The following is a 21,834-nucleotide window of genomic DNA, read 5'->3' as shown; positions in this document are numbered from 1 at the left end:
GCCCAACCTCATTCTCTTGCATGTAGATATTTAGCTGTCCCAGCATTGTTTCTTAAAAAGACAATTCTTTCCCCATGGAATTGTCTCGATCCCTTTGTCAAAAGTCATTTTGCCACCAATGTTAGAGTTTATCTCTGGACTCTCAATTCTTCAACACTATCTTTTCTTATGCCAGCATCACCCTATCTTGATTACTGCATCTTTGTACAAAGTTTTGAAATTGAAAAATGTGTCCACTAACTTTCCCACTAACTTTATTCTGTTCTAACAATCTTTTCCAGATGTTTTGACTATGAAATGTAAATTTAAAAAATTGTATGTGAAGACTATTTCATTCCAACTGTGAATGAGCCATTGCAACATCATAAGCCAGTAGTTCTCAAAGTGTGGTTTGTGGACCCCTGGGGGGTCCTGAAACATTTTCAGGACTCTGTGAGATTAAAATTATTTCTGTAATAATACTAAGACGTTGCTTAATTTTTCATCTGTCTGTTGACATTTTCACTGATGTCACAAAGGCAATGATGGGTAAAACTGCTGGTGCCTTAGCACAAATCAGTGTGGTGGCACCAAACTATACTAGTAGTCACTGTATTCTTCATTGTCAGCCACTTTCAGAAAAGAAAACCAATACCACTTAAGAATGTCTTTGATGAGACAGTAGAAACAACAAAATTAAAAAAAAAATTAACACATCTTTACTCTACCTTTTAAATATTCTATTGATGTGGGAAGTGTGCAAAATATGTACGAGGCACTTAGGCTGCATATTAGAGTGCGGTGGTTGCTTTGAAGAAAAGCACTAGTGTAATTGAGTTGCGAACTGATCTCTTTCATGGAATACTATTTCTATTTGAAAAAATGCTGACAGACAAAATATGATTATTCAGACTTGGGTATTTGATAGGCATTTTCTCAAATATGAATGAAGTGAGCTTGTCACTTTAGAGAAAACAGCTGACAATGTTTGTTGCTGATGATAAAATTAGAGCTTTCAGGTGAAAAGTAGAGTTTTGGGGACATTTGTGTCTGCTATCACGAGCTTAACATTTTCTCAACACTTAAGGACTTTCCCAGTGAGACAGTAGTGATATTAAAAAATGCGTTTTCAAAAATATTGTGTAATGAATGTGTCAAAATTTGGAACTGGAAAATCTACATAACTCAGGGAATCAATATTTTTGAAAAGAGCAATGCATGCTGATACGTGCATTTGCATTTGAATTTGCTGTACTCTCTCCACGGTAGTAGAGGAGTGAATCAGCTATTGGGGGAAAAGGCCTGGAATCATATTGATTAATTAGTTACACAAATATTTATCGATTGCTTATTAGTTGCCAGACACAGTGCTAAATGCTTGGGGTAAGAAGCAAAGGTGATTAAGACAGAGTTAATCCTTGCTATGATGGAGTGTAGAGTCTGCTAAGGAAGACATTTATAAATATAATGATTTTAAGTTGTTGTTAAGTATCGTAAAGGAAAAAAATTGGGTGCTGAAATGAAAAATACTGGTGCAAAGTCTGTTCTAGAGATGGTGATCAGAAAAGGCTTTTCTGAGCAGTGGACATTAAAGCTGAAATCTGCCAGATGAAGGGGTGCCAACCTGAGAAAACCTAGTTAGTGGGTGAGTGAGTGTGTATGCAGGTGTGAGAGTGCCTGTAGGGGTGGGGTGTATGTGAGTGTGTGTGTGTGTGTGTGTGTGTATGCGCGTGTGTGTGTGTGGACCCAGGGGAGACTATCAGCACAGCCTGAGTGGAGTGAGTGAGGCAGAGAGGTTACCTTGTGCAGGGCCTCGTACACCGTGGTAAGTTCAGATTTGTTCTAAATGTTTGTGAAAAGGCCTCTGTTATAAGACTTTTTTAAAAAAATGTAGGTACTGGGAATTGAACCCAGGACCTCATGCACACTAAGCATGCACTGTACCACTGAGCTATACCCTCCCACCGTTATAGGGTGTTTTGTTTACACCCTTTTGGAGCTGGATGATGCTCTCATCCACTCCGCTTGTGACAGATTGAGGAGATGGAGGCCCAGGGAGCGTGAATGGTGGCTTTAGAGTCCTGTGATGAATCAGGAGCAGAGTGACGGTCAGGACATCTCGCCCAGGTTCATTGCTCTTCTTACTGTACCAGTCAGGGATGCAGATGAATCACTTCTGTAGCTGGGCTTCTGCTTAGAGAAAGTACGGTCCACTTCATACAAATTATCTTAGTGTTCTTAGTGGGGGATTGCTTAAGGCTGAATGCCTTGTATATAACAGGCATTCAATATTTGGAATTGTCTCATTAGATACACAGAAATGTCTATTTCTACATATTTTAAAGAAGAGGATATTTAGAGTTGGGGAGGGAAAGAGAAGGAAAACTGACATTTAAGAGACTATTTTTTTGTAAGTAAGGCTTCTGAACTGCTCCAGGCTTCAGCATCCTTCTCTACATAGTGAGGGAGAGAGTTGGGCTGAAGGCTCTCTGGGGCCCTTCTAAGCTTAGCAGTCTATAGTATACAAGGTCCGTGTGTGGGTTTCTGAAGCCACCCTTTTGATCACTTGGGGTTGTTTTGGCATGGGCCTTCTGCATGCTGGGTTTCAGTGAGTGGAGGTTGCTAGGTGTGCCTTCCAGGCACTGTACTTTGAACAACATGGGTTTGAATTTCAAGGGTTCACTTATATGTGGATTTTTTCCACTGGATATGTACTATAGTACTACATGATACAAGATTGGTTGAATCTGCAGATTCAGAACTAGGTATGGAGGACCAAATATAAAGTTGTCCTCGATTTTCCACTGTCCAGAATGTGGGTGCCCCTAGCCCTTGCCAATGTTCAAGGGCCAACTGTACAAACAAAGGTCAGGGTAAGTGGACAGGGAGCACGAATTGGAGGTGTGTGCACTGCGACTTTAAACAGGGAAATTTAGGAAGGTATGTTGAGAAAGTGACACTTTAATCAAGATTTGAAGGATAGTACGGTGTTAGTTATGAAGGTATCTGGGGGAAATTTTCAGGAATAGGGAAAAGCCTTAAGTGGGTTCCTGGTGAGTATCAGGAAGAGCAGGAAGGCCATTGTGGTTGGAGAGAGTGAGTGAGGGGAGCACAGAAGGAAATGAAATATGTTGGGAGGAGTGTTGGGAGACAAAACTGTTTGCCTTGTGGGACACTGTATGGACTTTGCCCTTTCCCCCGAGAAAAACGGGAGCCATGACAGAGCTGTGAGCAGGGGAGAGACATGAGCTGAAGTGCTTGGACAGGATCACTTTGGCAGCTATGTGGGGAGCAGACTGAAAGGGAGAAAGTGGGAAGGGTAGGAGGTGATTGCAGTGATTCAGGATGGAAAGGATGGTGGGCTGGACCCAGCAGGCAGCAGCAGTGGTTGTGAGAGGTGGCCAGATTCTGGATGTATTTTGAAGGTGGGGCAGGTAAATTCCCTTGCAGAATGGATGTGCAGCGTAAGAGAGACAGACATCAAAAAGACTCTAGAATTTTTGGTCTGAGCTATTGGGAAAATGAAGTTGCCATGAAATAAAATGGGGAAGTCTAGAGTTGAGGCAGCTTTGAAGGGGAGGATAAGAGGTCTGCTCAGGACAGGTTGTGTATGAGATGACTACTAGGCATCTGAGTGGAGTTGTAGGGTAAGGCGGCTGGCTATGGCAGCCTGGATGTAGGGAGATCTTTGAGCTAAAGACAGATTAGGGAGTTATTAGCATATAGATGGCACGTTGTCTCTAGAGTCATAGAACCTGGATGCCATTGGAGAGGGAGTGACGGTCCCAGGATTTAGCTGTGGGTCACTCCAGCATGAAGAGGTAGAAGAGGATGTTCCAGCAATGGGGACTGAGGAGGAGGGACCTGTGAAGTAGGAAGAGGGCCAGGAGAGTGTGGTGTGCTGGAAACCGAGTGAAGCCAGTGTTTCACAGAAGAGGAAGAGCTCAATGGTCAAATACTGCTGGGAAGGCAAGTAAGAGGGGACTGAAAACTGACCATTGGATTTAACAAGGTGAAGCCCTTGATGAGCCATTTCTGTAGAGTGTGGGGCAAAAGCCACGTGGGAGTTTCAGAGAGAATGGAAGGAGAGAAACTGGAGTAGGGACAGCTCATTTGAAGAGTTTAGACACAGAGCAAAGCAGAGAAACCGGGAATTGACTGGAGAAGAAGTCTTGTTTTCTTTTTTCTTTTTAATATGGGAAGGATAAAAGCATGTTTATATGCTTATGGGAATGAGAAAAATTGAGGCCATGGTGGGGGTGGGGAGGAATGCAGAGTCGCTGGAGCTGATGTCTTTGAGTAGGTGGAAGTCCATGTTGCAGCGTGCTCTTCGCTCAAGCGCTGGAGGCCTAACCCATGTACCCAAACCTGGAGGAGATGGATGTCTAAAATGGAGAGCAGATTTATCACACTATCGTGTGACAGAAAATGGTATTTTTTGTTTGCTTTGGGCACATCCTCTTTCAAAGCACATCAGCTTAAAGGTAGAAGATCGGTTTGTTACATAGGATTTTATGACTCCCCTAACTCCCATCCCAAACCTGGGTATTTTCTTCCAGTAAGTCTTTCCCTTGCTAATCTACTGATGTCTCTCTCAAAGGAACTGACACAAGGCCTTCAGAATCAGTATAATTTTGCAATAATAAACACTGGTTCTCTTTTTCAGAAAGTGGTCTATCCCTCCTGTCTCTTTTCATTAGACATATTGGTGGTAATAGAGAGAGTTAGGTTACAGAACAGCTTCTTTTAGTTATGACCCAGTCTCTGGGATGCCCTTTGGAGGTGCTATATGATCTGCTTCTTCTCAAGTCTCTTTAGTGGCACCTTGATAACTCCTCCCTTTGGGTAGGGTGCTTTGGTAGGGGCTGTGCACCCACTGAAAGTTGCTTCTTCTAGTTTTAGTCTTAGAAGACAGCTTGTTTTTTAAAAATTGAGATATAATTCACATACCATAAACTCCACTATTTTAAAGTGTACAATTGAATGGTTTTTGGTAGATTCACAAGGTTGTGCATCCACAACTACTACCTAATCTCTGAAGATTTCCATCCCTTCAAAAAAGAAATCCCATACTCATTAGCAGCCACTCCCCATCCCCCCTTCCCTCTACCCCTTGGCAACTACTCATCTGATTTCCATCAATCAATTTGCCTATTCTGGACATTTCCTACATATGGATCATACATTATGTGGCCATTTCTGTCCGGCTTCTTTCACTTAGCATAGTGTGTTCCAGGTTCATTTGTGTTCAGCTGTGTTCATACATGATAGCACGTGTCAGTATTTCATTTCCTTTGTGGTTGAATAATACTCCGTTGTATGGGCGTACCACATTTTGTTTGTTCATCAGTTGATAGACTACAGATCGTTTCTACTTTTTGGTTACTAAGAACAATGGCACTATAAATATTCATGTACAAGCCTCTGTGAGGACATGGATTTTCATTTCTCTTGGGTATGTACCTAGGAATTGAATTGTTGGGTCATATGTTAACACTATGACCTTTTGAGGAACTGCCAAACTGTTTTCCACAGTGTCTGTGCCATTTCACATTCCCAGTCAGCCTTGTATGAGGGTTTCTCCACATCTTCACCAACACTTGTCTGCTTTTTGGTGATAGCCATTCTGGGAGATGTGAACTAAGATGACGGACCACTCTTGACTTCACATTTTGGGGGTGCCACCTGTTAGATCCCTTTTTGTTACTATTTCCAGTTTACAGGTGTGAAAATAGAGGCACAGACTGATTTCCTGCTTCAGATCTTACACTTTTTAGTGATGCAGCTGGTGTCTGACTTATAGACCAGTGATCTTTCTACCAGGCTGTTGTGATGTCTGTGGCATTCCAGCCAGGAATCCGAAATTTGTATTGGTCTGTCTAAATACAGAAGAGATCTCAGCAGGAAGACTCCAAGGGCTAATTATGATGGCCTCCGGGAGTGCAAAATATTATTTCTTTCTCCCCATCACCTTCTTAACACAAGAGACAGCCTTACTCTGTATATGTTCTTTAGAACCCAAAGCAGATATCCTCCTATTTATGGATTTCTCCTTGTTTTCTACTGGACTTCAAGCACTTTGAGGACAGTAATCAAGTCTTAGTATTTATAGAGCTGGACATAATGCCTGGCACAGGGTGGGCCCTCAGGAAATGTGTAAGAAATTAAATTGGATAAATTAGCCAGGATTATAAAAGAATGAGTTTATTATAAATCAGCTTTTTGGAGAAAGAGCACAACAAAAAGATGAGATATAAATGGTAGGTGATAAAACAGTCATTTTTACGTTGTAATTGACTATACTTCAATTAAAAAAGCCATTTTTTCTTTATTATGTATCACTGTTTATTAAGAATAACATAGAACTAAGCTTAGCACTTGTATATATATAATTTGACTAGCTAAGGCAAAATACATATCAAGATACGGGCTGGACTGAGGCTATTGATCTATGCAATTTTAGTCTTCTTGTAATTTATAAGTGATGCAATTGCCCTGAACTATCTCTAACCTCAAATTCCAAATTTTCCAACTATCTAAAACACACACTGACTCTTTTCCACTGTATTTATAGTTAGAATTTTTGTAAAAAGTTTAATTCTATGAAAGCATGTAGTAAGAAGTGAAAAAAAAAATTCCCTTTATCGCTCTCCTTACTCCCACACTGAGTATCATACCAGGCTCTAAATTCCTAAGGCCACAAATATTTTGGAGCTTCATTTGGAAGAATGAGAATATTTTAACTTTTCCTGAGTTTGACTTCCTTTAAAGGATGAACACAAAGGTGACAGTCATCAAATTCTGCATAAAACAGAGAGTCACTGAACTGGGGAACTTTTTCTCAAGGGACATCTCTTGCCATGGATAGAGGCATGTGATGAATCAGTCTTCGCTAATTGTGGATGCATGAAAGCAGGAGGTCATTTCTTTCATTGCTGATTTTGTCCCAGACAGGCTGTCATTTGTATACAAGGTTAAGAGGGTTCTGAGGTGCAGACAGGTCAAGTTAAAACACTCTTTGCCTTTCAAAATTTGTAGATACTGTCAGGCATATGTAGAATAGATAAACAAGATTATACTGTATAGCACAGGGAAATATATACAAGATCTTGTGGTAGTTCACAGCAAAAAAAATGTGACAATGAATATGTGTATGTTCATGTATAACTGAAAAACTGTGCTCTACACTGGAATTTGATACAACATTGTAAAATGACTATAACTCAATAAAAAATGTCTTAAAACAAAACAAAACAAAACAAAACAAAAACCAAAAAGCACTCTTTGCTTGACATCTCCAAGTGGTTAGCTCAGTTTTCTACTTTGAAGAAAAAATGTTATATGGCTCCTGCAATGGTTTTCTTTATCCAGTTGAGGTATTTTTTGGTAAGGAGTGTGTAGACGCCAGGCTTCTGGGAGTTTCCACACTCCCCAAAGGAAGTGACACCTCTGAAAATGTTATCACATATCAGAGGACTTCCAGAATCTCCCTGAAACAGAAAGTCATATGTTTTAAATAGGAGTGCTTTCCAAAGATATTTATTCATCTTTTATTCACTCATTCACTCACACCTTCTTTCTTTCTTTCCTTATTTAAAGCCTAGTTTAATATCTCTTTTATTATCTGCCCTCAACATCAGCTAACATAGATTTGTTTATGTTTTCCAATTATTTTCCTTCTGAAAAAGGCAATTCTGGAGAATATGTGTAAGCTCATTTCTATCAGTCAAACAAAGAAGGAATAACAAAGGAAGCCTTTCACAGTGAAAAATAATTGGCTTCTTCAGTCTATTTGTGTCTGTTTTCCTTGGTTATAGATGTTAGGGGGAGAAACTGAATACTGGGGCTACTGGAAAGCTTGAGATGGGATATGAACTACCCTTTGCTCTGAAGGAGGACACTAGCTAAGCCATCTCAGATCAAGGAATACTTGTGATAGTTCAATTTTTATGGATCTTTTCCAGGGCTCATCAGACTTCATGTCATATTCTCTCTGAACTGGATCTTCCGGATAATGAGTTCCAAGAAGGGCCAAACCCTGATCAAGCCCATTCCTGGCACATGGAGAGGCAGAACAATGCAGGAGTTGGGTCAGATGGCCCTGCTCCAAATCCAGGTCCACCCCACCGACAGCTGAGTTATCTAACTTGAGGAAGTTAAGTAACATTATATGTCTTAATTCCCTCATTTGTAAAATAGAGTTGATAATAATAGTGTCTAGTTCATGGGACTATTTGAGGATTAAATGGCGTAAAGGATAGAACTTGATATAGCTCTTGGCACGTGGCAAATGACAGCTGTCATGATCAGCTTCTTTTTTTTAATTAAAAATTTTTTTCCTCTAATTGAGGTACTGGGGATTGAACCCAGGACCTCATGCATAATAAGCATATGCTCTACCACTGAGCTATAGAGGCTGTGGCCCTCTCCCTAAATACCCATCATGATCATTTTTGGGAGGGTTGGAGGGCATCTGTAAGTGGTGGTTAAATGGGATCCTGAAAATGATCATTAGTAATGAGAGAAGGCTCCCTGGGCAGAAGGTTTCACCCGAGACAAAGGAGCACACAGCTGCCCAATGTCAAGCAGACGTTCATGCTGGCCTTGCCCGTAAAGTGTAATAACAATCGTCTACCCTGCTCTTCCTAGGTACCCTATTTAACTGGATTTCCTCTAGCCAACCCCCCCCCCCAAAAAAAACGTTAAATTTTTAAATTTGCTTACTTCACATGAGTCATCTTCACCTTTTCTGCCACCAGCACAGATCATACTGAGGTTAACAACTTGAGTAAAATTATAGTGCCGGGCATCATTGCATATTTTTCTGTCTATCACAGTAATGTTGACTTCTCTCAAGACATCTGAGTTTTTGTGTGAGTTTTTTTTGGTGCTTCCCCATCCTGCCACATGGCACTTGGTGTGGGGTTTGACATCGTTTCCTGTTTTTGGTAATTGAAGTAGTCCTACAGCTTTGGTCATAGTTGCTTTTTTTTCCAGCTAGAAAAGAGACAGGAGATGCAGTTTTAGGCAAGGAGAACAGCAACTAAACCCAGAAAATACCTCTGACTGAAATAGACATCTTGCTTATTTGGCATGTTCTTACAAAGGACATGACTGAAGACGTGTTCTAACCGAATTGACCATCAGTAATTGATTTTTTAAAAATCACAGCACACCTTTCCAGGTGTGTTTTGCTAGGCTAGTCTAGGTAAACTTCAGTCCAGTTGACCTGCCAATGATGAAAGACATTGGTGGTGGCAGATAGGGTGATGGTTGAAAAGCTAGCTGTATTGGAGAACTCGGTCATTATTTCATTCAGGTGGTCTTAGGTTCATGAACTGACTGATGTTAAGACCAACGGAAGGAAACCAGGGCTATGGGTGCAGCGGGCGGTGTGGGCAAGGGGCCAGTGTCCTCATTTTCCACTTTAGTGGAAATGTGGCTTCCCCACTTCAGAGCATGTACAAACCAGCCTCACTGCGTTTGGGGGCTCACCCACACTCTGCCCTTTTCTTTCATTCGCCAAGCCCTCTTCCTGGCTTACTGCCTTGCTCTCTCTCTTTCAGAAAAGTCTGGGCTAGGAGGGTAGGAGGTGGGGTCAAAGTTGAGTACAGGGTAGAGGAAGATAATTGTAGTGCTTTCTTTTTTCTTGCCTCAAGCTCAGTTAGAAACTGTAGAGGGTCCTGGTACTGGGGATCTTCTAAAAAAACAGGAGCACAGCAGCAAAGGCCACTGTCCCATTCCTATTACTGCATTGCTTTCAGGCCCCCACTTCCTGACATTGGACAGTCCTCATTTCCTCAGTGGTCCCCCAGAGTTGCTGGTGTGCCCAGCCCCCACTGTGCTACATTTAGAAGGTGAAATGGCCATAGTTTAAAGTGTTTCCATAGAATATGACTTCAAATGCCCACATGCAGCATCTCTCCTTCTTTCCCACCCATGCTTTCTCACAGCCCTTAATACATGTTATCTGGCTGGGTGAACAAGGAAGGAGAACCCCCAAAAGGACTTCAGGTCTGAATGAATGTATCAGAATTGGAGTCTGGGATGCATGTGCTTATAGGGAGCAGTCCTGTTAAGCTCTCCTGGGGTCAAGCAAACAGAGCAGAGATGAGCACATCAGTAGGTTTTAACCCTGGAAGGTCAGCCACGGTGAGGTCCTGACACCCTCTTTATGATTTCTCTAGCAGCATCACCCTGCTGGCCACAGTGTCGGGGGGAGAGGGAGTTTCCTGACTCTACTTCAAGTCCAAGAACCCCCGCATCCCCTACTCACCCCATCCCCTTGTAAAGGTGAGATTTTTAGATCCTGAAGGAGACTTGACCACAGCTATCATTTGCCTGAAGCCTGAATCCAGAATCTCTTTCTTTGATGACCTCTCCCACTGTCTCACTTAATTCCATCCCTTATCCAAAATTGTTCAAGAAATATTTATTGAGGGCCTGCTTTGTACTAGGTACTACACCACACCTGGATCATGTATTGGAGGTCACAGAAGTAATTAGAAATGCCTATTCTTTGGAGCTTATATTCCAGTGAGGGAAGTAAACAAATAAACACAATCTAAAGTATATCAGAGGTAAGTGCTATGGAGAAAAATGCAGGAGGGAAGTAGGCCAGGGATTGCCCTCTACTGGGCGTGGAGGGAGTTGCCTTTCCCTGCCCAGGGAGGGATGGGAGGGAATGAGAGTCAGGGGAGGAGAGGTGACCTGAGAGAGAGGCCCAGTTTGACAATCTCAAGGCAGATAGTGTGGGAGTCATTGACAAGCACTGGGGGGCAGGGAATGTGGGGAGCTTGCCAGAAGCCTATGGAGCTCTCGGGCCTCTCTTTACTTCTAATGATGGAGGTGTGCGGATCCCCCTAGCTTCCTCTTAACTCCTGCTGGGGAAGTTCCTCTTCAGCCTCCTTTAGACAAGTGTAAATCTTCTGTTCACACTCTGCCTTCCAGTCCTGCCTTCTCTATTCTACTTTCTGCCCAGCAGCCAGATAAGCATTCTTAAAACAAGTCCAATCATATGACTGCCCTGCTTAAAACACTTTCCCATTTCCTTCCCCGTAAAGTTCCAACCTCTTCCAAAAGTTAACAGTCCCATGATAACCTCCTTTTCTTCCCTTCTTCCTCCAATGCATTTTCAAGAAAGACCCCTCTTATATGTGCTGTTCTTTCTGCCTGGCAGGGCCTCTCCTCTTTTTTTCCTGCTGACCCCTGTATCTTCTTTAAGAAAGCTTCTCTGACTGCCTGGACACATCATGTGCTTCTGTGAGCCCCCTTCTTAGTTATCTCCATCATTAATGGGTCTAATACTGCCAGATTAGAGCTGTTGACTTATTTGTCTGTCTCTTTGACTAGACTGTGAATGCTCTGAGGCCAGGATCTGATTACTATTTATCTTACAAGGAAGAGAAAAGCTTATGGGCACTCAAAGCTGGGCCATGATTCTTCCTGATTGATCGTGAACACTCTCACAGACCACCAATATCAGACAGGGTGACCCTAAAGAAGGGAGCAAAACTCAGGCTGCTCTGCTGTCACATTCAAGTACAGGCAAAAGCAAGGTCATCGTGCACACCACAAAAATGACCAGACAACCCCATTGGCTGCAATGAGTGACTGCTGCTTCTTATCAATCACCGATTTAGCCTCCTAGATAAGATTCTCTGAGATGCTCAGTCATAGAGTTATCCCAGTTCTCGACAACACTCAGCTTAGAGCAAACTCCTAAATCCTTGAACCCTCCCTCAAATCATCTGACACAAGCCCAAATCCTAGGATCAGCCTCATCTAACTCCCTTCCTGAGCCACCCCATGGTTCCTCACCATGTACAGAATCCCTTGTTGAGCAAGGATCAATAAATCCAACTTGGTTTGACTTGAGTTGAGTTGCTGGTGGTATCACTACTTTGAATTGACAGGTCCTACCATAGTAGGACATTTGTCAATATCTGTCCAATTGAACTGAATTCCAAGGGGGGAACATCTGTGGCAATTGTGCTGGGTCCCAGCTGTGCTTCTTAACCCTACATCCTGGCATTAGCCAATCTTGGCTGTGAGGCCAGTGTGTAAAAACTAGTTTCAGGTTAAACTGACCAAATTGCAAAATTTTGCTATTTCAAAATCGCTATTGAAAAAAACATTTTTACCTGAAGGAGTTGAAGATCGCCTTCAAATGTCTGTGGATCAAAGCATGGATAAGGAATTGCCTTTTTAATGGAAAATATTTGGTTATGTTTCTTTTTATGGATTATGGAGTGGGCCCCAAGAATAACTTGAGGATTACCTTTCCTGGAAAAAACAAGGACAACATATCATTTATATGAAAGAATAGATGAAATTAAGCGCGAACTTAATTTATTAAATACGATCAGTTCTTTCAAGTGGTTTCCTATTTATAAACAAGCACAGCAAAGCCAGGGGAAAACATGAGGCTTTTTTCTGTTGGTGTTTTAGTGACTTTTTTACATAAAACTCCCAAGACATGTGTTATCTCAGATTGTTTCAGCTCCACATCTTTTTGAGGAAGAAGCAACAGGAAGAGAATCCCAGGCCATTTGGCAGAGGCAAGAGCATTGGGTTGTCAAGGCCTGGAGAGGTCTGCTTGCGTGCTGACCAAAGAGGGCTGCTTCTGGAAGAGGAGTTGCCAGTTTCTCCATTTGCCTTGGATTTGTGGAATCAACACTCAGAGGAAGAGACTAAACCCAAGAAGTAGAGACTCAACCTAAGAACAAGAGCAGAAGTAGCTGGTTTGCTTTTCTGTGTTTCGGGGAGATGGTGTATTTTGCTTGAATCTTCAAAGATGACAAAGGTTGAAAAGAGTCAAGGTTTTAATAGGAAGGATTAAAGAAATGCATTGATTTTATAATGAACTTTTAAAACTGAATCTAAACCAACAAATGCGCACACACACCAATAGAAGCAAACAAAGGAAATGAGCTAGCGCCAAGTCTAGTTTGTGAATCTAATGATAACTAATTTGGAAGAGGTGGGCATGAGCATTTCTTGATTTGCTGGACGGACTTTGCACCAAGCAGGCCTATTAGTTAAGCGTGCCAGTGGTGTGGTTTATTTATAGTGTACATTGTGCCCAAGTTCCTACTTGATAAATTCTTATTTGACACAGCAATATAATGTGAATCTGTTTGGCTCTTCTTTGTGGAAAGCTAGTTTTTAAGTCTCTCCTTTTATTCATGCAATTTATGCTAATGTGAACAGGGAAATAGTAGGCACTGGTTACTAACAACAGGTACCGATGAAGAAAACAGCAGCATATCCATGTGATAAACATTATTCTGACTTTCAAATCACGTGAGGGAAAACATTAGTTTGAAATGGCTACTTTTTAAAGTCAGACAGTTAAATAACAGTAATTTCCCATCATTCAATTCAATATGTAGCAACATAAGATAAAACTAGTAATATAACAGAAAATCATTTGTAATCATTGAGGACACAATTTGCTTGACTATGTAGAATATACTTATGGAAAAAGTGCAGTGAAATATAGCAGAATATTAACAGTGATTGTGTGAAGTTGATAAGATTACAAGGACTGTTTTCCACCTCTCTTTTATTTCAGAATGTTAAAAATTATTGCTATTTATAGTAAAAAATATCTTAAAATCGTATGAGAAAATGATCATGCATTTCAATTTTATTCTGTAGGATCTGACCTTTACTCACAGAGATAATTATAATCATAGTACATGGCATTGAATGTGCTTGTACACTTTCTTCTCTACCCCTACCTAATTTTGGTTTTGACTTCAGAGTCCTTTTCACAATCCTCCTCCCCGCCACCCCCAAACTGCCTGAGAATGAGAGGAGCTTGGAATTACTTACAGGTCACAGTGAGCAGCTGTCAACACCCAGTTTTCTTTGATCAAAGCTCCTGCACAGGTTTGCTGCCCTTTGATTAGAGCCATGTAGATTCTTGAGTGAGGTGTCACTATGTTTCCTCCTATTATTCCCTCAGAGGATACTGGAAAAACTAAAAGAGGGATCCAGAGTGAAATCCTATCTTACCCAGTGCTGTTTCCCTCTGAGAAAGTTCTGATACAATGAATAGATCCAGAACGAGTCCATCGAGGTGCACTCTGTCAGGGAGAGAAGCTCAGAGCAGTCCAGATGGCGCAGGTCTTCTACAACTTTCCATGACAGCTCTGGATAAGAGTATCTTGAATTGTAACAATACTTCCCTTCCTCAAGAATTCAAAGCACCTTTAACATAATGTCTCTCCTTCCTATTCCCAAGAGGTAGAAAATGTCAGGCAATAGAGTTTCTTTTCTTAAAGCTCAAAAAACAAAAAGATTAAAGACTTACCCAAGACCACACAGTTAGAGTGGAGTGGGGAGAGTAGCATTCTCCAGTTTCTGCCATCCCTAGTCTATTCACTTCCTACTACAGGCTGCACTGTCTCAGCTGTGGGTTGGACACGGCATTATTAACCTTAAAAATCTCATGTATTCCATGGTGAGATTATTATTTGCAAAGATAGTTTAGTGAACTATATTCAAATCAAAGAAAAAGCCCAAAACTATAGTAACAACAATAATAAAAACATCTATGATTTACCAGGCACCAGTTAGTTCCAGACACTAGCTCTGATGCTGACTACAATGCAAGTTGGATGTTACGATTCCCACATAGAGGTAAAGAACATGAGTTCACACAGGGCAATTATTTTGCCCAAGTTCACACAATTAATAAATGGCAAAGCAGTGTTCTAATCCAGTTCCACATCAATCCAATCAAAGAAAAAACATGTTCTTTCCATTGTAAAGCACTGTTTTCCTGAGGTAGTGGTTCTTTACCTTTGTTATTTTTGAAATATAGAGTCTTTTTAGAAATCTAGAGCCATCTGATAAAATACAGACACACATATGCATATAAATATTTGCATACAATTTTGGGAGAGTCACACACTTCTTGATTCCCACCCATGGCCTTGAAGGAGCTCATGGATTCCACAGCTTTAACTTATGGTTACCAGAGGGAAAAGGGGTGGGAAGGGATAAATTGGGAGTTGAAGATTTGCAGATACTAACTACTAAATATAAAGTAGATAAACAACAAGTTTCTACTGTACAGCACAGAGAACTATATTCAATACCTTGTAGTAACCTATAGTGAAAAAATATGAAAAGGAATATAGGTATATATATGTATGACTGAAACATTATGCTGTACACCAGAAACTGACACAACATTGTAAACTGACTATACCTCAATTAAAAAAAAAAAAAAAAAGAATCCCAGTATCATTGAAAGTATCATTAAGCTATAAGATATCATACTGTGTGGTTAAGAACACGAACTCTGGGTTCAAATTCCAGCCCTACTGCTTACTAGCTGATGACTTTAGCAAATTGATTTGACTTCTCTGTGCCTTAGTTTCCTCATACGTAAAATGGGCTGATAACAATGATACTTAAGAAAAGTAAATGTTAATATTCATAAAAAACTTAGGATACTACTATGCTTAATTGTAAATTTTATCAAATGTTGGCACATATGTATAGTTCATTGGCTTATTTTACATTGATTTAATTACTTTCTTCACTACCCCCACCACTGGAAATAGACACAAATACATTCTGAAAACCAAAGTTTCAAGATTTATCTGAGAGCTATGACTATTCAGTTGTGTCTGTATGACTGAGACATCCAGTTAATAAGTAATCTATCCATTCCCAATTTAATGGCTTTGCTGGATTTCCACTTGAAGGTTTTGCTCTGTAGATCTGGCCTGAATTTATGAGAACCTCCAGATATAATTAATGCTTATATATTTTTGCTGTAGACAAAAGAGAGTATATTTTTATCATAAAAAGCCAATATGCCATTTAGATAGCATAGACAAAAGGTAACATGAAAAATTTTTGGAGATTAAGTGATGATTTCTTTTTCCCTTTTACACAATATTAAACATAATTTAAACTAATATAAAATTCTCTTTTCTTATGAACAAAACTGAAAAGTATATAAAAATATGTCTTACCTCCAGGAATTAGAAAGAGACACATGGCAGCAGGAAAAGAGAAAGGAAAAGGAATTTCCATGGCTTCTGTTTCTCACTTATGGAGACTATTTCGTTTTAGGTATTGACTTAGTATTATATAGTGAAACACAAAGGATGTGGGTTTTTTCTTTTTTTTCTTTCTCTGCAGTGCAGCTAAAGATTTTGGTGTCTTTTATTACTGGAAAATGTAACTTTATTTTAGAGATGGTGTGGTTACTTATTTGTTTCACATTTCCCTCAGGGTTAGACCTCTCCTACCTTAAAAGGCAAATATGAGACCGTGGAGACTGTGATCAATTAAGAACATTAAATAGAAAATTTCTCTTTGACAACTTTTTCACTTTCAAATACGAGTTTACTTTAAAAAGCTGAGAATTCAATTCGATATCAGAAATCGTTTTGAAATAGTATCTTTAAACCTATTCAAGTGGGGAAAGGACACATATTGATGCATTTATTGTTGAGAATGCTGGGTAATCATTGAAGGAAAACTGAGGTTAGAATCTTAATGCACACCATTCAACTAAAGCACTAAATGCACTAAAAGCACTAAAAGCACTAAATGAAGATACAGATCAATATTTATACACAGGCAGAAATGACAAAGGGAGATACAGCGTCAAAAGCAGAAATTGTAAAAGACTGATGGACTCAATTTTGGAAAAGTTGAAGCTTCTATACCTTAACACATCAAGCATAAAGGCAAATTGCAAACATTTCAATATATGTGACACAAAGGGATAATTTTTATAAAGCAATAAGAAAAGATTAACACCTGAAAAGAAAAATGGTCAAAGAATTTGAACAAGTAATTTACAAAAGAAGAGGTAAAAATGGCTGCTATATTCCTAGCTTATGGGGGAATGCATAAGCACATAGCACAAGTTATCAATACTAAAAATGCAATTTAAAATATTTAGGTACTAGTTTTGCCTGTCAAATGACTGAAAATTAAAAAACAAACAAAAAAATACTCTGTTGTTGGAAATTCTCATGTGTTGTTGGTATTTCAAACTGCTACCATCTTTCTGGAAGGCCAAACATATAAAGGGGTTATTAAATTCTGCATGATCTTTGGCCCAGCAAGCCATGGCCATGATTCATAATTGAAAAAAATCATGGAGATGCATAAACATTTAGTCATAAGGAGTTCCATTGGATTATTGTTCTTAATGTGAAAAGGTTGAAAATGATCTCAATGCCCCCAAATAAGGAATTAAGTAAGCATATCAGTTTCCCATTGCTGCTGTAACAAATTGCCACAAACTTAGTGGCTTGAAAGAATACAAACTTTTTATTTTCTAGTTCTGTAGGTCAGAAGTCCGATGTGGGTCTCCCTGGGCTAAAATCAAGGTGTCAGCAGGGCTGCATTCCTTTCTGGAGGCACTAAGGAAAAATCCATTTCCTTGCTTTTCCCAGCATCTAGAAGCTGCCTGCATTCCCTGACTTGTGGCCCCTTCCAGCTTCAAAGCCATCAATGGCCGGTGGAGTCTTTCTCACACTACATTCCTCTGACCCTGACTCTTCTGCCTACTGCTTCCAGTTTTAAGGACCCCTGTGATTACATTGGGCCACTCAGATAATCTCCTTATTTGAAGGGGCAGATTAGCAACATCAGTTTCACCTACAACCTCACTTCTTTGCCATGTAAACTAACATTCACAGGCTCTAGGGATTAGGATGTTGGCATGTTTGGGGAGGTGGGAAGTGTTATGCAGCATGTCATACTATGTAAATTATAGTTCCTCTGGATAACCATTCTGTGCAACCATTAAATAAAGTAGAAGGTGATCACAGAAATGTTGCTGTATCAGACAGCTCTTGTGAGTCACCACAGATCCTTTTGGCCTCATGTAATCCATGGACCTTGGCCACTTGTTCTTCTCCAGCTACTCTGTGGAGACCAGTTCTGCATGGCTTCGTTTCATCTTGGGCACCACTTGACAGCACCTTGCCTCATGCCTGCATGATACAGCTTTTGCCTCCCATCCCTGGACTCCACTGCTGCTCCTGAGATCTAGGGCATGATGTAGAAATGCAGGGGAGCTCAAGCTTTTTGGGGAAGTCTATTGATTGTAGGAGATGGAATCTAGTGGATAAATCAGCCATTCTTTGGAGCAGTAAATCTTATGTCTCTCAGAAGATAGTCTGAGCAATCAGTTGTGCTTGGTGCCAAGAGGTTTCCTGTCCGGCATGCACACTTGTATTGGTACTTCTCCTCAACACGCCTCTTTTCTCCCTCCACACCACCTCTTCTCAAGTACTATGATCGCTAAGAAAGTGGGAGCACATAACCCCTCCCCTCCAGGAGCTAAGGTTGATAATTGCGAATGGCACTAGGAGTTAGGAGTGACCTTGTAAAGATAGGATTTGGAGTTGAATGATTCACGGATCTGAAGCACTGGAGATCCTATTAGTGGTGATAAGTGGGGAGAGGAGAGGTGGCAGTGGGCTCCTTTGCTTCTCCTGTGGGGTGGTGTGGGATCTGGGCAGCTCTGTCCCCTGCCTCCCAGTGAAGAAGGACATGTGTGGGAACAGGATTTCCCCAAAATGGGGCAGGTGGGAGAGGGATAATTGTAATTTTTAAAATTTTCTGAACTTTGAACTTAGGGGGATCTTTGAACTCTTAGAGTGAGAAGAGACTTTTATGAGGTTCCCACCAAAGCTTTCTGGTTCTAATGTGGTTATTTAGTTAGGTTTCTAAACACAGGTTTCTATGTGGTGGGTTTTCTAGGTAACGAAGCTACCAGACCATTTTCTCCCCCTGTTCCCAACCCCCAGCCTTGCATCTCGTGTCATCCCACCAGATCACCACCACCTCCTGGTGTTGCATCTACTCTGACCACTAGGACAGTCCCTTGCGTTTCATCTTTTTTTAAAATCACTTTAATGAGATATAATTTACATATCATGCAATTCACCCATTTAAAATGTACACTTCAATGATTTTTGATATGTAACTATTAACTTTTAAAATTGTGAGAGAGAGAGATATATATACACACCATAAAATTTGCCATTTTAGCCATTTCAAATTTACAATTCAGTGGGATTAATTATATTCACAACATTGTGCAACTATTATCACTATTTCCAAAACTTTTTAGTCACCTTAAACAGAAACTCTTTGATCATTAAGCAATAACTCTCCTTCCAGCCTCCAGTAACCTCTGATCTACTTTCTGTCTCTATGAAATCACCTATTCTAGATAATTCATGTAAGTGAATCATACAGTATTTGTCCTTGTCTTTGGCTTATTTCACTTAGCGTAACGTCTTCAAAGTTAGTTCAGTTGTGGCAAGTATCATAATTTCATTCCTTGTTATGGCTGAATAATATTGTATGTATATGCCACATTTGGTTTATCTTTTCATCTGTTGATGGTCTTTTGGGTTGTCTCCACCTTTTGACTTTTGTGAATGATGCTGCAATGAACATCGGAGTACAAGTATCTGTTGGAATCCCTGCTTTTTGGTTATATACCTGGGAGAGAAATTGCTCAACGGTAATTCTATGTTTAGCGTTTTGAGGAACCCTCTCATTTGACAATTTCAGATCCCAGCTTACTGTTACTTTCTCTACCTCCACTTCTGTCTTAATTTGGGGAGGATTTCAATATACAAGTAGCTGATCCTTATAGAACCCTAGCAGCTCACTTCTATTTTCTGTTTAGGATGTAGAAATTTGGAAAGAGTGCTAATTCCACCTTTACAACAAAGAAAATCTGAATAAGCTACAAAATCATAATTTTTCTTGTGCTTCTCAGAATTGAGGCTGTAGGTCAAGCAAGGAAGCTGAAATCTAAGGGAAGACAGGTACCTCCAGGGAGAGATGGGACTTGCTTCCCTGGAGCAAAGCATGATAGGAAGAGATGCTAGACACCACAGAAGCTGATCGGAAGAATTCAGGTAAATGAATCGCTAAAGGCTGATCTTGGGTTTTCGTGAGAATATAGTGCCGCTGGGAGCTACAGACACAAGGAGAATTCACACTAGCTGACAGGCTTTTTTTCCATGGCCTTCACCCTGAGAAAGCTAGGGGGCAAGCCAGGAGACTGAAGACAGCCTCCCCTTTGATGCAGGGGACAAAAGCAGCCACCACTGCAGGAAGGGCATGAAGCTTGGCCAGGGCGCTTTCCCCCTATTTTCTTCAGAGAGCAAAAGCCCTAAGCTTATGAGGAAACGGCAGCAAATACTCTCACACTCAGGGTATAAGTGAAGACACATTGCAGCTGGGAGAATGGAAGAGAAAAAACCCAACTATTTCTAAGGGAGAGGCAGGAAAGGTCCTCGGCTACTAGGAGAGGGAGAGGGTCACAGAGACGGCTGCACACCTGAGACCAAGGCACACAGTGCCCACCTAAGACTGGGGGTGATTGTGGACACTAGAAAATGCCTCCCCACTTCCCACCCCAAGGATAGCAAGAACTGAGTAACAAATAATAGCAATCTCCTACTGGGTGGAGGAAAAGTGAAGGGAGAGAATCTCTTTGAGCTTCAGACACACAGGCAAAGCCCAAGGCTGAAGTGGAATAGAACGTTGAGAAACACTCTCTGGTAACCCAACCCCAGCCCTAAGTACAGGGTAAAGCCAGAGGAATTTACAGCCTGAGGTGTACTCAGGGTACCTGTAGCAACAATAAAAGGGAACCCAGATCAACTCCTGACTAAACTGACTCAATTCCTCACAATAAATGCCTAGAAAATGAAGTTATTCACATACCCAGACATGAAACTGTTAACCTCAGTGTCTACTGTCCTGCAAATTATGAGACCCACAAAGAAGCAAAGAAAACAGCACCCAGTCAAGAGACAAAGCAATCAACAGAATCAGACTCAGATATGGCTCGAATTATCAGAAAGGGAATTTAAATAATTGTAATTACTATGTTAGAGTCTCTCATGGAAAAGATGAACAACTGCATGACCATGGGCAGGACATCAGCAGAGAGATGGAAATGATAAGAAGGGACAAATAGAAATGCTGGAAATGAAAAACATGGTGAAATTCTAATAACTTTGATGGGCTTGTTGGGAGACTACTCAGCTGAGAAAATAGGAACTTAAAGACAGGTCAATAGAAATTATCCAAACCGAAGCACAAAGAGAAAAATAAAAGAAAGAAAGAAACAAACAAACCCAGAGCAGACTATTCAAGAGCTGTGGGACAATATCAAACTAACAGTCATGCCATTGGAATCCTGATAAGAAGAGAGAGGCAAGGAGGCAGAAGTGATAATTAATAGGGTGAGACTTTTATCCCTACTGTAGTGAAGGAATGAAAATCTTTGCACTTTTCTTTGTTAGCTTGAGCCTACATTTGTCGTCTGATTCTTTGTTTCCCTAATCTAGATGACTTGGACACACTTACCTGTCTAATTCAATTTCTAGAACATGATATATCCATTAACTTATTCATTCCATTTAAGATACTTATAAAGCACCTACCATGAGCTAGATCTGGGAGTTATGGTCTGAATGGATATTATGGACTAAATAGAGACTGGAGACACTAGTATCCAATGCTGTGGTCAGTAAGAAGAGAAGGGCTTTGGAAATGAGAGAGCCTTGCCTCTAAATTCTGGTCCTGCCGTTTAACATCCACATCCTTTCTGAGCACAATGGCACCTAGCTTATTGGGCTGTTGGAAAGATTGCTGCAAAGTAATGGTTCTGACTCTGAAATACTTGGTCTGGGGGGATCCCAGGCATTTCTCCCAGTTTCCCAGGTGATTTTGCTGCACTAGTCAGGGTAGAGAAGTGCAGAGGGACAGTATTACCTGGCACATAGAGGGCACTCAGCAAATGTCAGTTCACCTCCTGGACTAACCTCCACA

At 40.7% G+C, this 21,834-nt stretch overlaps 1 protein-coding gene and 1 non-coding gene across 2 annotated transcripts; both read right to left on the bottom strand.

Moving 5' to 3' along the window:
- Window positions 1-6,244: 6,244 nt before the first annotated feature.
- Window positions 6,245-16,085, bottom strand: LOC105087149 (granzyme A). Its single transcript, XM_031440963.2, has 5 exons — window positions 15,978-16,085; window positions 13,819-13,966; window positions 12,123-12,264; window positions 8,704-8,976; window positions 6,245-7,469 (listed from the first exon to the last, which is right to left on the bottom strand). Exons 1-5 carry the CDS (start codon window positions 16,036-16,038, stop codon window positions 7,317-7,319), a joined length of 777 nt encoding a protein of 258 aa, XP_031296823.1. The 5' UTR covers window positions 16,039-16,085; the 3' UTR covers window positions 6,245-7,316.
- TRNAN-AUU (transfer RNA asparagine (anticodon AUU)) lies at window positions 8,316-8,396 on the bottom strand. Its single transcript has one exon. It is a non-coding gene; the product is annotated as a tRNA-Asn (tRNA).
- Window positions 16,086-21,834: the final 5,749 nt, after the last annotated feature.

This window comes from Camelus dromedarius, chromosome 3, assembly GCF_036321535.1.
Source record: "Camelus dromedarius isolate mCamDro1 chromosome 3, mCamDro1.pat, whole genome shotgun sequence".
Lineage (NCBI taxonomy): Eukaryota > Metazoa > Chordata > Mammalia > Artiodactyla > Camelidae > Camelus > Camelus dromedarius.
Note: the sequence above shows the minus strand (reverse complement) of the source record. Positions and strands in the feature narration are given on the sequence as shown.